The 20,691-nt window shown below is 40.3% G+C and overlaps 1 protein-coding gene across 2 annotated transcripts in view; it reads right to left on the bottom strand.

Moving 5' to 3' along the window:
- Positions 1 to 3,870: 3,870 nt before the first annotated feature.
- Positions 3,871 to 20,691, bottom strand: part of CCDC77 (coiled-coil domain containing 77) — a 45,626-nt gene continuing 28,805 nt past the window's right edge. The window contains exons 7-13 of one of the 2 annotated variants that reach the window (XM_063113453.1): positions 19,946 to 20,037; positions 18,460 to 18,608; positions 7,943 to 8,162; positions 5,828 to 5,953; positions 5,575 to 5,727; positions 4,427 to 4,608; positions 3,871 to 4,190 (exon numbers count right to left, since the gene is read on the bottom strand). In XM_063113453.1, the coding sequence (XP_062969523.1) occupies positions 4,462 to 4,608; positions 5,575 to 5,727; positions 5,828 to 5,953; positions 7,943 to 8,162; positions 18,460 to 18,608; positions 19,946 to 20,037 (887 nt within the window). In that variant the 3' untranslated portion in view covers positions 3,871 to 4,190; positions 4,427 to 4,461. Of the gene's footprint in view, positions 4,191 to 4,325; positions 4,609 to 5,574; positions 5,728 to 5,827; positions 5,954 to 7,942; positions 8,163 to 18,459; positions 18,609 to 19,945; positions 20,038 to 20,691 lie in introns of those variants that run through there. The other variant, XM_063113449.1, reaches the window with a different exon arrangement.

Below are 20,691 nucleotides of genomic sequence, written 5' to 3'. Positions count from 1 at the left end.
GACCATCGGGGTTTCTGCTCTTTGGTCCTCTTTTCTTCTTGTTCTGTATGCTTGCCGTCTCTGATCTCACCCACATCCATGGCTTGGATCCATAATTTCAATGATCTCTATATGTTAATAATTCCAAATCTCTATCTTTAATCCTGACTTCTATTGACTTCCATATTCCTATTTCCAAATTTATTGGAAACCTACTGCATCTCATACCTGCTGAATCTCAGTTAATGGTGTCAGTATACACATGGTTCCCCAAGCTGGGAACTTTGGAGTTAGAGAACTATCCTTAACTCTTCCCTAACCCTCACATCTCATCCATCACAAAGATATGACGCCCATTATACTCCTAAACGTTTCTCAAATCTGTCCCTTCCTCTCTATCGTCAATGTCTGCCTTTAGCTTAGGCCCTGAATTTCTCTTCTAAGGACAGCAGTCATCTCCTTCCTTCTATTCCTATATGCAGTGAGTGGTGACAGTACAATCTGCTATATTGCAAATATTACAGTAAATCTTGGTAGCTCAACCAGTGTGGTGTGGGTGGCGAGGTAGTGAGTATCATAAGACCAGGCCAAAAATAACATAGCCAGAGGCTATTTTATGTTGTGAAAAATCATGTAAATTTCATGGATAAAAAGGTGACTTATTACTAAGTTGCTCATGTAGTCTAAAAGAGAACTTTTAAAAGGCAAAGCAGATGACACTAATGGTTCTTTCCAAAGGATATTTTGCACCATCCTTCGCTGTTCTTGCAGATACTGCAATAAATCTTGGTACTAAGTGATTTTGCTTCACCCTGATCTGCAGTGGGACTGTGCAGTAGTGAATGGATTAAAAATGGTGGTCAGGGGCATGGTTCTGAGGGCTTTAAAAGAAGAGGAGAGTCTCTCTTGCTCTGCTCTGCTCTCTCTGCTTCCACCATCTTGCAACGTGAGACCCCTGGGTCACTGTCGCCAGCACCAGATGCACTTTGGACTTCCCAGCCTCAGAAACTGTAAGCAATAAATTTTGTGTTCTTTGTAAATGACCCAGTTCCAGGTATTTTGTTATAAGCAACAGAAACGGACTAATACACTCAGGAAGTAAACATTTCATACATTTATTATTGCACGATGCTTCTTCCCCACCCATAATTTTTAAGATGAGTTTGCATTTCATGCATGAATTGATATCACTAAATATTTCAGGTTTTCTTGTTTTTTTCTTTCATTTTTAAGTAAACCCCCAAATTTTCAGTTGATTCAAAAGTTTCGAAATATATAAAAGATTTGCATAATTATATTAAATGAAATTTCATACCATTTCTTGTGTCCTTTATTACATAATGTCATCTCCTGAGCTTGTGCTTCCTCGGTCTGTTCTTCCAGGCCTTCACCCATGTGGTCCCTCCACCTAGAATGTGCCGTCTCTTGTCTGACTCAATTCATTAAGATTCAGCTCAAATATACCTTCTGTCAGTCATCTTCTCTGCTGTTTTCTATCCTGTGCACCAATAGCACTGCACTTCACTACTAAATTGAGTTTTCTCTCTGTTTCTCTCTCCCACTAACCTTTGGAGCACAAAGACTGTTTTAGTGTTCTCTATAAACTTAAGATCTAACACAATTTCTAGTACATAAACAAAAACATTTAATAAATTGCCGAATGAAGGAATGAATGGTATTAAATAGATCTTGGCATCTGACTGACAATGGTGGGAAACATAGATAACAGTTCATGGTAATTGAAAGCCCACTATATGCTACACACCAGACTAAGCCATTTCACGGACCTTTTCTTTCAAAAAAAAATTGATATGTAACCCACGTACCATAAAATTCACCCTTGTAAGTGTACAGTTCAGTGGTTTTTTAGTATATTCAGAGTTTGGCAACCGTCATCACTAACCCTAGAACATTTTCATCACTCCAAAAAGAAACCCTGTAGCCATTTAGCCATCAGTCCTTATTTTCCCCCTCTCCTCAGCCCCTGGCAACCACCAATCTACTTTCTGTTTCTACAGATTTGCCTATTCTGAACATTTCATGTGTATAGGATCACACAACATGTGGCCTTTTGTTTCTGGCTTATTTTTTAATTTTTAAAAACTTTTAATTTTTTGGTGGTTGGCCGGTACAGGGATTGAACCCTGGACCTTGGTGTGTTAACACCAATAATCATTGCCTTCTATGGCTGAATAATATTCCACTGTAAGGACATATAGTACCACATGTTGTTTATCCATTCACCAGCTAATGGACATTTGTGTTGTTTCCACTTTTAGGCCATTATCAACAACGCTGCTATGAACATCCATGTAGTTTTTTGTGTGGATGTATATTTTCATTTATCTTGGGCATATATTCAAGGAGTGGAACTTCTGGGTCATATGGTGTCTCTATGCTTAACTTTTTGAGGAACTGCCAGTTTTTCAAAGCAGCAGCACCATTATATACTTCCACCAGCTATGCAGTTTCTCCACATCCCTATCACTTGTTACTGTCTTTTTATTTTTCGTGGCTAGCCTGTATGGGGACCCAAACCCTTGACCTTGGTGTTGTAACACCATGCTCTAACCAACTGAGCTAACTGGCCAGCCCCGTTACTGTCTTTTTTATTGCGGCCATCCTACTGAGTGTGAAGTGATGTCTTGTTGTTTTGGTTTCCTTAATGATATTGAGTGTCTTTCCATGTATTAATTGGCCATTCATGTATCTTCTTTAGAGAAATGTCTATTCAGATCCTTTGCCCTTTTTTTTGGCAGCTGGCTAGTGACGGGATGTGAATCCTTGACCTTGGTGTTAAACACTGTGTTCTAACCAGCCAGCCCCCTTTGCCCATTTTTTGTGTTGTCTTTTTATTGAGTTGTAAGAGTTCTTTATATTCTAGATACTAGATGTTTGCTTTCTCAGTCCTCACAATCACCCTGCTGAAACAGGTAGGTTTCTCTGTTTTACAGATGAGAGACTAGAGCCTAGAGAGTCTTAGTAAGTGGCGTGACTGACCTAAACCTGTGCTTCTCCAAAGCCTGTGCTCTTTACACTCAGGTGTGCTGCCTTTTGGTTAATATGAAGAGGAATGGCATTGGAACTGAGGCCAGGATGCTAGAAACATTATCAACCGATTGCTGAAGTCAATGGTGATAGGCCTCAGAGTCATACATAAAATAAGTAAGTTGGATTGTATGATATCTAAGGTTTCTTTTACTCTGAAATTCTCTGACTTAATAAGCCTTTTTGTTTTGACAGTATCAAAAAAACAACAGCCATGAAAAGCCAATTCCCTTAAGTGTTAGGACAAAAGGAAGAACCATCCACTTATGTAAATCTCTCTAAGGCCTGGGACTGGCGACCCTCTGGGATTTATCAATGAAAAACACTAATTTGCTAACATAAACCTTTTAAAAAAATGTAACACCTCCTGCTGGCAGTTCAATCATCACTTCCCTTAACACAAATACAAAAATCTGAGCTCTTTCCTCTTTCCTGAGTAAATGAGAATGTTGCTATACTAAGCTAAGACCAACTCACTTCCCACAGGCCATCCAGGTCCATAAATAATTATTCTGTCTCAAATGCACAGCAATTTGCCTGAGAATGGATAAAGTTTTGGTGTTATCACCTTTGTACTACCCTTGCTACCTCAAACACCAGATGACTTCAGGGAATCACTTAGAAAAACTTGTCACCTGTACAAACTGCAGTGACCACGGAACTAAAAAGTAAACTGAGGTCATCACCAACGAAGCATAAACATGGTTTTAATGAGGAATTATAGAAAACATGAGTAGAATATTTTCAATTACATATTTATTAAAAATAGTTAATTTAAAATATACATTATTTTTTAAAAACCATGTTATTGACAAAATGCAAACTTTTCACAGAAGGGTCTTCAGTTTCACTCCCTCTTGCCAAGCGGCACCTCTATTCTTCCAGATGAACATTTTGCTTAAGAGTAGGGTCTCTAGTGCCCTCTGCTGAAACCTCATGAGACTGGGTATCTGAAGAGGTAACTCAGGACACATTCATGACTGAAAAAAGTCAAATTTGACGAGCTGTGACCTGCAGCCTTGTCTCTGCCTGGGAGAAAGGTGACCTCAGCGTGTCCCTCATCTCTTTAGGATAAGTCTTCTTCCCACTGACACTCAGCCAAGCTCATAGCAAAATGCTTTCTTCCTGTTTTCATCACTGTCTTCTTTAAAAAATACACAAACCTGTCAGAATGGGAGAAATAATGTGGGAAAGCCACTAATTAATCAGTTTATAAGCCTGACCCCCCAAAATGTCAACAGGACAGTGAAAATTATAAATAAAGCTTAGCCTCCAAGAAAAGCTTTTTCAGTGGTCCCGGATTGTTCGCTCTATCTTTATAATAATGGATACCACTACTCTAGGCAACGCTAGGTCTCTTCTGGGAACAGATGACCTTCTCAGGCTTCGGGAAGCAGACCTCTTCCAAACAGAGGCCAGTTCCAGAAGTAGACATCAACAGAGTCGAAGTTCATTCTCCAAACCAAACACTTTGGACTTAAGGTTCTTCAGTTCTCCTTGTATCTTATGTGCCCGTCTATTGCTGTCCCGAACCTCACACAGAATGGCAAGATCCTGGTTTGCCCGGGAATTAATTGTTGCCTACAGATTTGAAAAAGAAGAAGAAATGGTTATGGCATATGCCAGGGTAGAGAAGTCAGTCATAAACACCAGATGGCTCCTTTTTATGGGATTTTTAGTACATAAGACAAATTCAACCCTTAGTTTGTTCAGTGACTGACTAAAAGAAGAAAAGCATAGAGTTAAAGCAGAAGAGACATAAGACTCCTTGCTTTCCCATACAATAGTAAAGGAGCCTTGAGAGACAGACCAATGAACACCTAACAAACAGTAAAAAGAAGAGACCAATATAAACAGCGTTACTGGGCTGGCCGGTTTGCTCCACTGGTTGGAGCGTGGCGTTATAGCACCAAGGGCAAGGGTTTGGATCCCTGTACAGGCCAGCTGCCAAAAAAACTCAAAAAACAAAAAACACATTACTGGTAAATCTGCCAAAGAATGAAAGAAAGCATCTCATCTTTTCTATAATTAACTTTGCTGGGCACACAGTGATCACCAAAGATATGTAGGTGATTGGTTATATCTCATCAAGAAGGCTCCTGAGGCAACTTGGATCCTATCAGCAATATCTGCGCCTTGGATAAACCTCTTGGTGACGATACTGCCATTGCACAAAGCTGCAACTTGGATTCTAAAAAGCTATGTCTGACTGGAAAAAATTACTTTATTGTGCAATTACTCACTTTCCCCATTTGTAAAATAGACATAAATCCTTCAATCTCCTTGAATTGAGAGAGACAACAATTTCTGTTAAGTTGAGCTTAGATGGAAGTATTAATGATACCGTCATTCAATTATTTCAGTCTATTTTTGTTTTCCCTCTAGTGTGTGCTTGTGCAACTGATTTTCAGGGAGCTTAGAGGATGGTACCTTGTTAGTGTCTTAGAGCAGGAAAACAGCACACCCTTCTTCTGAGGAGCCCTCATGACCATGTTTCCTCACTCCCACGCCTTCTCTCCCTCACGATAATTCAGGATCAGCAATTACCTTATAGAGCATTTGCTCCAAGTCTTTCAGTTTCTGTCGGAGAGCCTTAATATCTGTCCTGAAGCCTTCTACTTCCAAGATACGGCGACGCTCCAAGGCCTCATAGCGTTTTGTCATTATCTGTAAACGCTTCCCCATCCTGTTAGTGCGATCCTAGAGATGGGGATTGGGAAGGCATTTATGAAGATGAGGGAAGCATTTGCCTAAGTCATCTGTTCTCCCCGCTCCATCACAAGTAGACAGAACTTTGTACCTTGAAGATCTCTCTCCTTACACCCTCTTCCTCACGAATTCGGGCAAGTTCTTCTTCTAGGGAAATGCACTGCTCTTGGTACATGTTAGACAGCTTTTTCTCTTGTACTAACTTATCCTTTAGGGACTGCAAGTCAAAGGACAAAAAACATTAATACTCAGTTCTACAATTTAGGTAATTCAAATAGCACTTAGGTAAAGAAAGAAGGGAAAGCAAAGAAAGTATTTCCAGAAGTATAAAATAAGTTAAGGAATAAGATGGCAGGAAGTTTGGAGAACATGTGAAAACCTATTTCCAGACTATTCTCTTAGACCTTTTTCTAAAGTGTATATTGTAGAAATTATTTAAAATAAAACAAATATTTTTGGTTCTGGAAAGAGTCAGATAATGGAGCTCAGCACTTGTCCCAAGTAAAACAATACAGTACATGTTTCGGACTACATTTCTGAAGTTCATTTTTTTTTTTTTTTTTTTGTCGTTTTTTTGTGACCGGCACTCAGCCAGTGAGTGCACCGGTCAGTCCTATATAGGATCCGAACCCGCGGTGGGAGCATCACTGCGCTGCCAGCGCAGCACTCTACCAAGTGCACCACGGGCTCGGCCCTGAAGTTCATTTTTAAAAAGGAAGAAATATCAACCACAACACTTATTATACATGTTCCGTTGAGCAGCCAAAATGATCTTTTAAAAACCTAAATCAGATCACATTATTTCCTTACACACAATCCTCCTAAGACATAACAATATTCAGAGCTAAATTCACATTCCTTACCATGACTGGCTGCTTCCTACCCCTCCAACCTTTTTGGATGTTACTTCCTCTATAATCGTGATGACACTTTTCTTTTTCCTTGAACATACTCCAGGACTTTTAAATGAGCTTTTCCCTCTGTCAGGAATGTTCTTCCCCTAGGTCTGTATGATAATCTTAGTCCCATTTTTTGGGATCTCAGCAAAAACACTAGATGTAATAGGGTCCCTGTGGGTCCCCTTCTAAATAAAGTAGGCTTCCGGCAACTACATACAACCTTCATATATAACTATTTTATTCCCTTAATACCACTTTTATATAATCCATAATCTTACTGGTTATTTGTTAATGTTTCTTTCTCACCCATTAAAATATAAACACCATTAAAGCAGCCCTTGTCTAGCTTACTTAGCCCGAGAGTCCAGCCCACTGCATTAGTCATTTCTGTTGCTCATAACAAAATACACAGAACTGGGTGATTTATAAAGAAAACAAATTTATTTGCTTACAGTTTCTGAGGCTGCGAAGTCCAAAGTCTAAGGAACACATCTAGTGGTGGCAACAATGACCCCTCACATTGCAAGATGGTGAAAGCAGAGAGGGCAGAGGGAGCAACTTCCTCATTCACTCTCTTTTTAAAGCCCTCAGAACCACACCCCTGACCACCGTTTTTACTCCTTTTACTACAGCACGGTCCTACAATCCAATCACCTTTTCAAGGCCCTTCTTTCAATTTCCATAATAGGACTTCCCACCCTCTTAACAGTCACAGTGGGGGACAAGTTTCTAATACATAAAACTTGGGGGACACGATTCAAGCTTCAATGAGTTCGGGGGGGGGGGGGACAAGCAATCCACTACATCCATAGTAGGAGTGCTATAAGTATTTGTTGAATGAATGAATCAATCAGTAGTCTAATATTTTAAATCCCAAACACTATAATGATCAGTTATTCTTTGGAACCTATTTCTGGTACGGGGATCTGAACTGTGACCTTGGTCTTATAAGGTTGTGCTCTAACCAACTGAGCTAATTGGCCAGGCTTCCTGCACGCGCGCGCGCACACACGTTCTTCTCTGGAGAACCCTAAAACACACACACACACACACACACACACACACACACACACACAACACACACGCGCGCGCACACACACACACACACACACACACACACTTTCTTTTGGCAACTGGCCAGTATGGGGATCTAAACCCTTGACCTTGGTGTTATAACTCTAAACAACAAGCTAACTGGCCAACCTGAATGGATCATATATGACAATGTGAAGTTTCTTTGGAATTCTCTCAGTTCTTTCCACTCTTCCAGAAAAATAAACAATTTCTGTTAGATATAAGGACATTACCTTAATATATTCATTTTGGGTATGGTGACTGTCATGTAAAACCGGCAAAACTTTTCCAATTTTCTCTTCTTTCTTCTTACACTGCATTCTGTATTGCTTAATCTTTGACATCAAATGATCCTTTTCAAGCATCCATGACTTCTCTTTATTATGGTTTTCAAATCTGAGTTGCAAAAAGTCTCTGGTGCTCTCATAGAGCAGTTCTTGGGTGTGATGGAGACTATGAAAGAAAGTTCAAAAGTAGACATGAAATGCTTACACAGCACATCTAAAATATAGGCTGACTCCAAAAGGGAAGATAGGTTCTTTTAAAATTGTACAATATATAAATTCTGTATAATATTATTAGCAGTTTTAAAAATACAGTTAGTCTGATCACTGGTGGTCTTACATGTTTTATTAGGCAAAGAGTAATGCTCACTGGTTCATGGACTGGTCTTTACAGATTTTTCCTGAGTGCTAATTTCAGGCTAAATGATTAGAAGAACTACAGAAACATTCACACACTGCCTGCATAAGTATGGATTATTCCTAGGAATAATACAAGGAAGAACTAAATCATGATGTTCTGACTGAGGGATAAAACAAGTTCTAAAATATCAAAACCAGCTTTGCTTTTGTTTGTGCTGTGCTCCACATGTAAGTCCCCTATATCAAAATCTTGTCCTTTTTTCAAGATCAATTTCTCTATGAAGTCATCTCAATAGTTTAGCCCATTTTAATTTTGTTCATTCTCTGAAATTCTCTTTCAATTTTAATATATATTCCTGACTTATAATCCAACACTTGCTTATATACTATGTCATATTTTAACTGTCAACCTGCATGCTTTTCCAGCCTGAGTGAAAGCGTGTACCTCATTTATCACTTATTTTTGCCAGACTACCACCAGATTGTCAAGGACAGTACTAACTACTAGACATACACAAGGCACTAAACAGATTCCTGGTGACTATTTCTTGAGATTTAAGAATAAACAAATGATGTTTCTATCTTTAAAAAAGAATATCCCTGAAAGTTAGCAACTCATTAGTTTAACATCAAGACCTAGAAAAATACTATATTGAATGATCTAACTGCTTGTAAGAGTATTAAATATCATGAGCAATCACTATAGTTTTCTACTGAACGAATAATGTTAGGTCCACTTAGTTCTTTTTATGAGTAACAGGTATATAGATAAGGGGAAAATTATAGCATAGTGCCAGGCACAAAGTAGAATAAATATCACCAGATGAATATATGTGTTTATTCAGGTACGTTTGTGTATATATAGAGAGAGGGAGAGCTCGATTCAGTCACCACAAGGATCTCTCCTGCTTTCAATGAGTTATTTTATTCTGTCTTACATTACATTCTCAATTAACGTTCTCAATTACAAACTGGGAATGTATGGTATTGTTAATGTACAAATGGTTTGAAAGCGACATTCAAAGGGCAGTCATTAATGGCCTTGGATTTCATGCCATTCAATATCCTTAGGATGATCTAGCTAATGGAAGGAACTGGTCATGTGCTCTGTTATGCAGAAAATGCTAAAGTAGGATGGTTATTAATATTATGGAGAGCATAAAATTACAAATTACTGTGAAAATTTAAAAAACGTTCCCTTAAAAACAATTAAAACCCAAGATGCTATGCTTAAGTACAAAAATAACAAAAATAAAAATAAAGAGGAGAAGTACTGGCTAAATGCAAACACATTACACTATGTTGAAAGAAATATAGCCAGCAAGGGTCAGAAGACGTTTTCTACCCTGTATTGGCCAGAGATCCCAATTTGAGTATCATGTCCAATTTTAATCACCACAGTTTAAAATGGAGGAAGAGACACCAGAAAAGTTTGAGAAGACAATTTAAAAAATGATAAAAGGATGAAGAATGTAACATGAAAAAATATTTTAAAATTCAGGATGTTTAATGCAGAAAGGAGAGATTAAGGTACAATTTGATAAGGACTACCAAGTATTGAACAGACATTTATTATGTGCCTATTGTGCACAAAGGGCAGGGCAGAGGCTATACAGCAAGACCCTGGGGAACAAAGACATAATGACAATATGTGGTTGTAATGTCATCCTGGTGGCACGTTAATCATGGGAATGTGGAGGAAGAAGAACTTAATATGGCCCGGGAAAGACTTCAGAGAAGGGGTGACATCGCTTAGCAAGGTACCTGCCACATAATAAGTGTTCCATAAACAAGAGCTATGATTAGTGTGGCTGAAGCACAAGGTGAACTACACAACAGGGGAGGAGTTAAGGCTGAAAGGTTAATTTGCTGTCAGATGATGACGTTCCTAATAATTCATGCTAAGGCATCAAGACTTCATAAGGTAAATGGAGAGATGTCAATGTTTTTAAGCAGTGTGATAACTCCTAATGGAGGAACTAACTCATAGCAGTGAGGGAGACCGTAGAATACAAAGGGACCAGGACAGAAAGAACAGTTAGATTACTGCAACAATTTAAACAAAATAAAAGAGCTCGAATCAGTGCAGTGAGAATGAGAGCGCAGAGATGAATCTGAGAGATGTCTCAGGCTTACAGGCCACAGGGTTTGGAGTTAAGGAATAAGAGAGTGGGAGTTGAGGATGATACTGAGGTTTCAAGCTTGGAAAACCGGATGGATGTGATGCCATAAAACTAAATGGGAAAAAGAAGAAAGTAGTAGATTTGAGATAGGGGAGGGGGTGTTTGTTGGGAGAGATGCACGGTTTGGATTCAGTAATGCAAATTTTAGCGTTCAAACATATTCACCTGAGGATGTCTTTATGGCTGAGGATGGTCAGGCAGGCCAAAGAACCAAGAAAGACAGGTGCTGCAGCAACCAAGGGTGATGAGGGGATGATCAGCGATGCCAAATATGCAGAAAGATACCAATTACAATGAGGGCTGAAAAGAGAGAACTGGTGGTAGAACTGATGAAGTCAATGATGACCTTACAAAGGGCATGTTTACTAAAATGGTGAGGATGAAACCAGACGGCAGAAAGGTGAGGAAGGCAAGCAGGTAAGGAACAAAAATCTTGAGTATAGAGTTTGCAGTTTTTTTGTATAGGTATGTAAAGTCATGTTTTACATATTCATGAAGGGCCAAACAAAAGAGCCATATTACATTGAGTCAGATAATTTAGGAATGGATAACAGAAGATTTTTTCTTTTTTTTCTCGGCTGGCCGGTACAGAGACTGAACCCTGGACCTTGGTGTTACCAGCACTACGCTCTGAGCATCTGAGCTAAACAGCCAGCCCAAAAGAACATTTCTTAACCACTAGAATTAAGCTAAAACACTATAATGGGTTAAAAGGAGCATTTAGAATACTCACCAGCTCTTCAAGAGGGGAATTAAGAGCATTCCTGGAAAAGCCTGGACACTCACCTACCTAGAGGCAAGGGTGTCTGAAGAAAACAACTTTTTCAAAGTCCCTTTCAGTTCTATGATCCTATGCTGCTAAAGTACCAAACTGCTAACTTTTAAGCCACTCAGAAGAAAAAACACCTCAATTGAGTTTCAAGATGGCGGTGGCTGCGGCGGCTGGCGTGGAGTAGCTGAGGTGGAAAAGGCGGCCACTCGGCCTCAGGCAGCTGGGAAACTTGTGGACCTTCCTCTTGCCATCTCTTAAGGGAGGACCGCTGCTGCTGGCCGTTCGTGGGGGGTGACCGCCACTTTGCCCCCGGCAGGAGAGGCTGCCTCACTTACAGGCAACTGCTTTGAAGTGTGGAGCAGGAAAAGAACTGTTTCTTAGCTGCAAAAGCGAGTCTTGAAACAGGGAACACGGCGCCAGGGCTGCTGTGGATGCAGACAGGATCCCGGAGGCCGGGGCCACGCTGAAGGCGGCCAGCTGCCCTATTCAGGATTCGAGGTTTCAGGCCGGCATTAAAGAAGATTCCTGGGAGCGCCCGAGCCGCGCCGCGACTGAACAGCCCGAGGCGGCAGCGGCTGAGAACAGGGAAGGCGACAAACCAGAGACAGAGAGTGAACACCCGACCTGGCACAACCCTGTGAGTGACCCCTGGCCCAGCTCTGTTCGGGGGGGATTACGCCCACCTGGCTCCCACCTGCATCACCAGGCCACTCACCGCCCCGGGGCTGCCTCCATTTTCCCAGGTGCGGGCAGCTCCGCCCGGCTTGGCCCTCACTGAGCCTTCCCACTTGCTTGGCCCGGCGCGGGGCTTTCCGGAGCCTGCAGGCCAGCCTCCCCTCCCACTCCCTCCGCGGTTCTCTGGCGGGGCTGGTGGCGGGGAGCATCCCCGGCCAGTGTCAGGAGGGCAAGGAAGTACAGGCGGGCTGACTGTCACTCCACCACACCCTGGACTCCGGCCCCCAGTAAACTTCCTGTTACTGGGAGGCAGATACCATCTCTGCAGCCACCAGTTCGGAAAAGAGCCTAACGAATTTCTGGTTGGGAATAGTGTGGTAGGAGAGTTCTCAGGTCCACTTGAACCTGCCGGAGAGCAGGCTGCAGGTGGGCGCTAGATTCGTTCTATGCCGCGGGGATAAAAAGGTGAACAAGACCCGAGAAAGATCTACACAGTGCTACAAAGGAACCCAGAGAGACCGGTCGTCTGTGCCTAGCAGAAACCTGGTAGACTTCCTGGGCGAGGCGGTGCCGAGCAGGGTCTTGAAGGCCCAGCTGATAGAAGAGGGGCGCAGAAGACACGCCCCAGCCCAGCACAGTGTGCACAGAGTGGGGAGACGTGCGACCTGGGAGGCGGAGACTCGACAGAAACCATACACCCTGTGGGGTCGCCACTGCACGATCCAACAGCCTGGGCCAAAGCACACGGAACAGGGAGAAGTCCTGCACAGGAAGTGAAAGCTCAACAGAGATCACACACCCTGTGGTACGTGATCCACCAGCCCAGCAGAGTCCAAGCTGACCAGAAAGGTGGCTCCCCGGAGAAGCCCAAGACCCGAGGCAAACACACACACAAGGCACTAGAGGCCAACTGAGCAGTCACGGAGGGAGCCATACCAAATTGGCAACCACAGCAACATCCTAGTTAGTCATTAGTCTCAAACCGGTGGTCTGTGAAACCCCCTGCCACAATGAATAAACACCAAAAAAAAGATACCAGAAATACAAAAAATCAAGAAAGTACACCACCAAAAGTTAATAAATCACAAACTCTAGATCCTATAGAACAAGAAGCCACTGAAATAACTGACAAGGAATTTCGAGTGATAATTCTCAGGAAACTGAATGAGATACAAAAAAACTCAGCTAGACATCATGATGAAACGAGGAAAAGTATACAGGATCTGAAAGAGGAAATGTACAAGGAAATCAATGTCCTGAAAAAAACAGTAGCAGAACTTGCTGAACTGAAGAAGTTATTCAGCAAAATAAAAAACACAACGGAGAGTTTAACCAGCAGGCTTGTGGAAGTTGAAGAGAGAACCTCTGAACTTGAAGATGGGCTGTTTGAAATAACACAAGCAAACAAAAAGAAAGAAAAAAGAATCAAGGACATTGAAGAAAATCTGAGAGAGATATCAAACAACCTCAAGGGCTCAAATATCCGAGTCATGGGTATTCCAGAAGGGGAGGAAAATGGAGATTCCATTGAAAACATATTCAACAAAATAGTGGCAGAAAACTTCCCAGGTATAGGAAAAATCACAGATCTTCAGATCCAGGAAGCTCAACGATCTCCAAACGTATTCAACCCAAAAAGGCCTTCTCCAAGACATGTCATAGTCAAATTGGCAAAACTCAGAGACAAAGAGAGAATCTTAAAAGCTGCAAGAGAGAAGCGTCAAATCACCTATAAGGGAGCCCCAATCAGGCTAACATCAGACTTCTCATCACAAACCCTAAAAGCTAGAAAGGAATGGGATGATATTTTCAAAATACTAAAAGACAAAGATTGCCAGCCAAGAATACTCTACCCTGCAAGGCTATCCTTCCGAAATGAAGGGAAAATAGTATATTTCTCAGACAAACAAAAACTGTGGGAGTTCACTACCACACGACCACCCTTACAAGAAATCCTCAAGGGAGTACTGGGTTTGGTTCCTGAAAAATAACTACCACTGCCATAAAAACCCAAGAAAAATCAATACCCACTAGTATAATAAAAATGGCATCCATGAAGAGAAAACAAGCAAACAAAAACACTATCTACAACCTAAGTAACCAACAAACACAGAAACCAAACAGTAAATCAGAAAGCAAGGAACAAGAGACACCTAAGACAACCAAACAACCAATAAAATGCTAGGAATAAATCAACACCTTTCAATAACAACTCTTAATGTAAAAGGCTTAAATTCCCCAATCAAAAGACACTGGATCAAAAAGGAGGACCCAACTATATGCTGCCTACAAGAGACCCATCTCACCCATAAAGATTCACACAGACTAAGAGTGAAAGGATGGAAAAAGATTTACCATGCAAACAGAAAAGAAAAACGAGCTGGAGTAGCTATTCTTATATCTGACAAAATAGACTTTAAACTAAAAACCATAAAAAGAGACAATGAGGGACACTACTTAATGATAAAAGGACTGATCCATCAAGAAGACATAACAATCATAAATAGGTACGCACCCAATGTTGGAGCAGCCAGATTTATAAAACAAACTCTATTAGACCTAAAGAAGGAAATAGACACTAATACTATAATAGCAGGGGACCTGAACACCCCACTGTCAATATTAGACAGATCATCTAGGCAAAGAATCAGTAGAGAAACACAAGATCTAAACAAGACTCTAGACCAATTGGAATTGGCAGATATCTACAGAACATTCCACCCAACAACCTCAGAATATTCATTCTTCTCATCAGCACATGGATCATTCTCCAGGATAGATCACATATTACGTCACAAATCAAGTCTCAATAAATTCAAAAAAATTGGAATTATCCCATGTATCTTCTCAGACCACAATGGATTAAAACTAGAAATTAATAACAAACGAAACTCTGGAAACTATACAAACACATGGAAATTAAACAGCATTCTACTTAATGACATATGGGTCCAAGAAGAAATCAAGCAGGAAACTAAAAAATTTCTTGAAACTAATGAAAACAATGATACCAAAACCTGTGGGATACTGCCAAAGCAGTATTCAGGGGAAAATTTATCACATTAAACGCTCACTTCAGAAGAATGGAAAGATGGCAAGTGAACAACCTAACACTTCACCTTAAAGAACTAGAAAAACAAGAACAATCCAAACCTAAAGTTAGCAGACGGAAAGAAATCATTAAGATCAGAGCAGAACTGAATGAAATTGAAAACCAGAAAACAATTCAAAAGATCAACGAATCAAAAAGTTGGTTTTTTGAAAAGATAAATAAAATTGACAAACCATTAGCATGGCTAACAAAAAAAGAAGAGAGAAGACTCAAATAACAAAAATTAGAAATGAAAAAGGCGATATTACAACTGATTCATCTGAAATACAAGGAATCATTCGAGACTACTATAAACAACTATACGCCAACAAATTTGAAAATCTGGAGGAAATGGATAAATTTCTGGACACACACAAGCTCCCAAAACTGAACCGTGAAGACGTAGAAAATTTGAACAGACCAATAACAATAAAGGAGATTGAAGCTGTTATCAGAAGGCTCCCAACAAAGAAAAGCCCAGGACCAGATGGATTCACAGCAGAATTTTATCAAACATTCAAAGAGGAATTGACACCGATTCTCTACAAACTATTCCAAAAGATTGAAACGGATGCAAATCTCCCAAACTCATTCTATGAAGCAAACATCATCCTGGGGCCGGCCCCGTGGTGCACACGGGAGAGCGCAGCGCTTGGGAGTGCAGCGGCGCTCCTGCCGCGGGTTCGGATCCTATATAAGTAATGGCCGGTGAGCTCACTGGCTGAGTGCGGTGCCGGCGACACCGAGCCAAGGGTTGCGATCCCCTTACTGCTCACAAAAAGACAAAAAAATAAAATAAAAACATCATCCTGATACCAAAACCAGGTAAAGATATAACCAAAAAAGAAAACTACAGGCCGATATCCTTGATGAATATAGATGCAAAAATCCTCACTAAATTACTAGCAAACAGAATACAGCAACACATACGTAAAATTATTCATCACAATCAAGTGGGATTCATCCCAGGGATGCAAGGTTGGTTCAACATACGCAAATCAATAAATGTGATACACCATATTAATAAACTCAAACACAAGGACCATATGATCATCTCTATAGATGCTGAAAAAGCATTTGATAAAGTTCAGCACTCATTCATGACAAAGACCCTTTATAAGTTAGGTATAGAGGGAAAGTATCTCAACATAATTAAAGCCATATATGCCAAACCCACTGCCAATATCATCCTGAATGGGGAAAAGATGAAAGCTTTTCCTTTAAGAACAGGAACTAGACAAGGATGCCCACTCTCACCACTCCTATTCAACATAGTGTTGGAAATACTAGCCAGAGCAATCAGAGAAGAGAAGGAAATAAAGGGCATCCAGATTGGAAAAGATGAAGTCAAACTGTCCCTGTTTGCAGATGACATCATCCTATATATCGAACAGCCTAAAACCTCTACAAAAAAACTCTTGGAATTGATAAATGATTTCAGCACAGTAGCAGGATACAAAATCAACACACAAAAATCAGTAGCATTTCTTTTCTCCAATAGTGAACATGCAGAACGAGAAATCAAGAAAGCCTGCCCATTTACAATAGCCACCAAAAAAATAAAATACTTAGGAATTGAGTTAACCAAGGAGGTGAAAAATCTCTATAATGAGAACTACAAACCACTGCTGAGAGAAATTAGAGAGGATACAAGAAGATGGAAAGATATCCCATGCTCTTGGATTGGAAGAATCAACATAGTGAAAATGTCCATACTACCCAAAGTGATATACAAATTCAATGCAATCCCCAACAAAATTCCAAAGACATTTTTCTCAGAAATGGAAAAAACTATCCAGACATTTATATGGAACAATAAAAGACCACGCATAGCCAAAGCAATGCTGAGCAAAAAAATAAAGCTGGAGGCATAACACTACCTGACTTTAAGCTATACTACAAAGCTATAATAACCAAAACAGTATGGTACTGGCATAAAAACAGACACAATGACCAATGGAATAGAATAGAGAATCCAGAAATCAACCCACACACTTACTGCCATCTGATCTTTGACAAAGGCACCAAGCCTATTCACTGGGGAAGGGACTGCCTCTTCAGCAAATGATGCTGGGATAACTGGATATCCATATGCAGGAGAATGAAACTAGATCCATACCTCTCACCGTATACTAAAATCAACTCAAAATGGATTAAGGATTTAAATATACACCCTGAAACAATAAAACTTCTTAAAGAAAACATAGGAGAAACACTTCAGGAAATAGGACTGGGCACAGACTTCATGAATACGACCCCAAAAGCACGGGCAACCAAAGGAAAAATAAACAAATGGGATTATATCAAACTAAAAAGCTTCTGCACAGCAAAAGAAACAATTAACAGAGTTAAAAGACAACCAACAGAGTGGGAGAAAATATTTGCAAAATATACATCTGACAAAGGATTAATATCCAGAATATATAAGGAACTCAAACAACTTTACAAGAAGAAAACAAGCAACCCAATTCAAAAATGGGCAAAAGAGCTAAGTAGGCATTTCTCTAAGGAAGATATACAAATGGCCAACAGACATATGAAAAAATGCTCAACATCACTCAGCATCCGGGAAATGCAAATCAAAACCACACTGAGATACCATCTAACCCCAGTTAGGATGGCTAAAATCCAAAAGACCCTGAACGATAAATGCTGGCGAGGTTGCGGAGAAAAAGGAACTCTCATACATTGTTGGTGGGACTGCAAAATGGTGCGGCCTCTATGGAAAATGGTATGGAGGTTCCTCAAACAATTGCAGATAGATCTACCATACGACCCAGCTATCCCACTGTTGGGAATATACCCAGAGGAATGGAAATCATCAAGTCGAAGGTATACCTGTTCCCCAATGTTCATCGCAGCACTCTTTACAATAGCCAAGAGTTGGAACCAGCCCAAATGTCCATCATCAGATGAGTGGATATGGAAAATGTGGTACATCTACACAATGGAATACTACTCAGCTATAAAAACGAATGAAATACTGCCATTTGCAACAACATGGATGGACCTCGAGAGAATTATATTAAGTGAAACAAGTCAGGCGCAGAAAGAGAAATACCACATGTTCTCACTTATTGGTGGGAGCTAAAAATTAATATATAAATTCACACACACACACACACACAAACCGGGGGGGGGGGGGTGAGAAGATATAACAACCACAACTACTTGAAGTTGATACGACAAGCAAACAGAAAGGACATTGTTGTGGGGGAGGGGGGGAGGGAGAAGGGAGGGAGGTTTTGGTGATGGGGAGCAATAATCAGCCACAATGTATATCGACAAAATAAAACTTAAAGAAATAAATAAATAAAATAAGCAACAGAAAAAAAAAAAAAAGAAGAAAAAACACCTGTTAAGTACAGCTTTCTTGAACACTCACTTTTTGGTTAGCTCTTTGATTTTGTCCTGATTTCTTTGGTGCTGAACTTGTATTTCCTCAAGGCGAATCCGTCTATCCTCCATGAACCCTTCAGCTTGTTCTCTAGAAAGCTTGGTTTGTTCTCCCAGCTGAGCCTGTAGCGCTTCCACCTAGACAGGCCAACAAGGGGTGGGCATCCACTCCTGCTTTCACTTGTTTCACACTTCTGAAAGGAAGTCTTTCTCTCAAGACGTTTTTAAAAACAAACACAAGCAAAGAAAGAAACAAAACGAAACAAAAACATAGCAGGAAAACAAACAGAAAAATCTCAACTCTAATCCTCTTTTTTTTAAAAAAGATGACTGGTAAGGGAATCTTAACCCTTGACTTGGTGTTATCAGCACCACGTTCTCCCAAGTGAGCTAATCGGTCATCCCTATATAGGGATCCGAACCCGTGGCCTTGGTATTACTAGCACCACACTCTCCCAAGTGAGCCACAGGCCGGCCCCCTTCTAATCCTCTTTTTTAAATGTCTGACAAATGGAGTTAGGCTACACAAGAGTAGACTCTGTCCACACCGAGTCCAACATCTACATCACATAAAGAAAGCTACAAAATGCAGTTTCCCCTACCCTACAATTCTTGCCTTTTCACTGTCCCTCCTTTTTTTTTTTTTTTTTTTTGGTGGCTGGCCAGTATGGGGTTCTGAACCCTTGACCTTGGTGTTATAACACCTGTCTCCCTTTTGGACTTTTAGGACTATCTCTTTTTTAAGATGTCCTAGTTGCACAGAAACAGAATGACTTTCTTAGTTTTTGGTTTCAAAAAGTAGAGTAAAATGAATATAATGTAATTTCCTTCTCTGAGCCTGGCTGTCATGACTATACATGGAAATACTGGCCAAAGTATTAAAACTATCATTTAAATCAATGGACCCCTACCCTGATGAGGACAGGAACTTCACTGCAACTAGATGAAAAATCACAGCTCCAAATGACATACAACTACTAGGTGGTAAGAAAATGATTCATTACTTTCCTAGGCTTTAGACCCCAGGCACTAAATAAATAAACCCCCTAATGCTGATCTGTCAGCATAGACAAGCTTCCTTCTCCAACTCTCTGCTTCCCTTAGGCCAGTCACAAAGTGAACACTTTTTTTAGCAGCTGGCCAGTGAAAGGATCTGAACCCTTGACCTTGGTGTTACAAGGCTGTGCTCTAAGCAACTGAGCTAATCGGCCAGCCCCAACAAAGTATATTCTTATTACGATAGTTTTATTGGGTATGAACTGAAGGTTCAGAGTAGCACTTCTAGAATGTTCAAATAGATAATGTTTTAAAATATAAGCTCATCACAATTAGGAACAACCTCAATTTTCTTAATCACATGATGCCTAGATGTACCTTGTGTGCAGGAATACTTATCACGTGATAATGAAGTTGCATTATACAAAGCTAAACTTGTGGATAGAAACCACCTTGGTCTGCCAAAATAAATACTTTACCTGTAGGATGAGTGTCTGTACGTCTCTTTGGTAATGCTCAGAACTTTCTTCCCTCTCTCTCATTGCTGGTCTTCTTTTGCTTACTTTAGGATCTAAAATAGAAAACAAAAACTCATCAGGAAGACTTTACTCAGATTTTCTTTCCGCTGTTTAACTATCAGCATCACCCTTGCAATGGAGTTCAGTTTTATTTACCTATAAGAGAAGAAAAGGAAGGAAAAGGAAAACATACATAACTACAGTGCTTAATTTTTCAGATAGCAACTCTATAAGGGAACTCTGTAGGAAGTCACCTGAATAATCATATTCATCTTTCAGCAGAATCAACTACTAAAGTTCCTTTTGGGGCTGGCCAGTTAGCTCAGTTGGTTAGAGAGCAGCCTTATAACACAAAGGTCACGGGTTTGGATCCCCGTACCAGCCAGCTGCAAAAATAAATAAATAAATAAGTACATATAAAATAAATTTTCTTTGGAGTTTTGTCCATTTTCTCAGTAAAATCCTATCTAATCATAATGGGCAAGGAACAAGAAAAATGAAATTTAAACATTTTTGTTATAACCTATCACAAATTTTTTTTTTTGGGTGGCTGGCTGGTGCAGGGATCTGAATCTATTACCTTGGGGTACCCCATTACCTTGGGGTTATAAGGCTGCACTCTAACCAACTGAGTTAACTGGACAACCCAAAACTGAGAGGTGCAAGATGATCTCTTTCCTCTTCTGAATTTCTTTGGAATCTACTGT

The sequence above is a fragment of the Cynocephalus volans genome, chromosome 1 (assembly GCF_027409185.1).
Source record: "Cynocephalus volans isolate mCynVol1 chromosome 1, mCynVol1.pri, whole genome shotgun sequence".
In the NCBI taxonomy this organism is placed as follows: Eukaryota; Metazoa; Chordata; class Mammalia; order Dermoptera; family Cynocephalidae; genus Cynocephalus; species Cynocephalus volans.
Note: the sequence above shows the minus strand (reverse complement) of the source record. Positions and strands in the feature narration are given on the sequence as shown.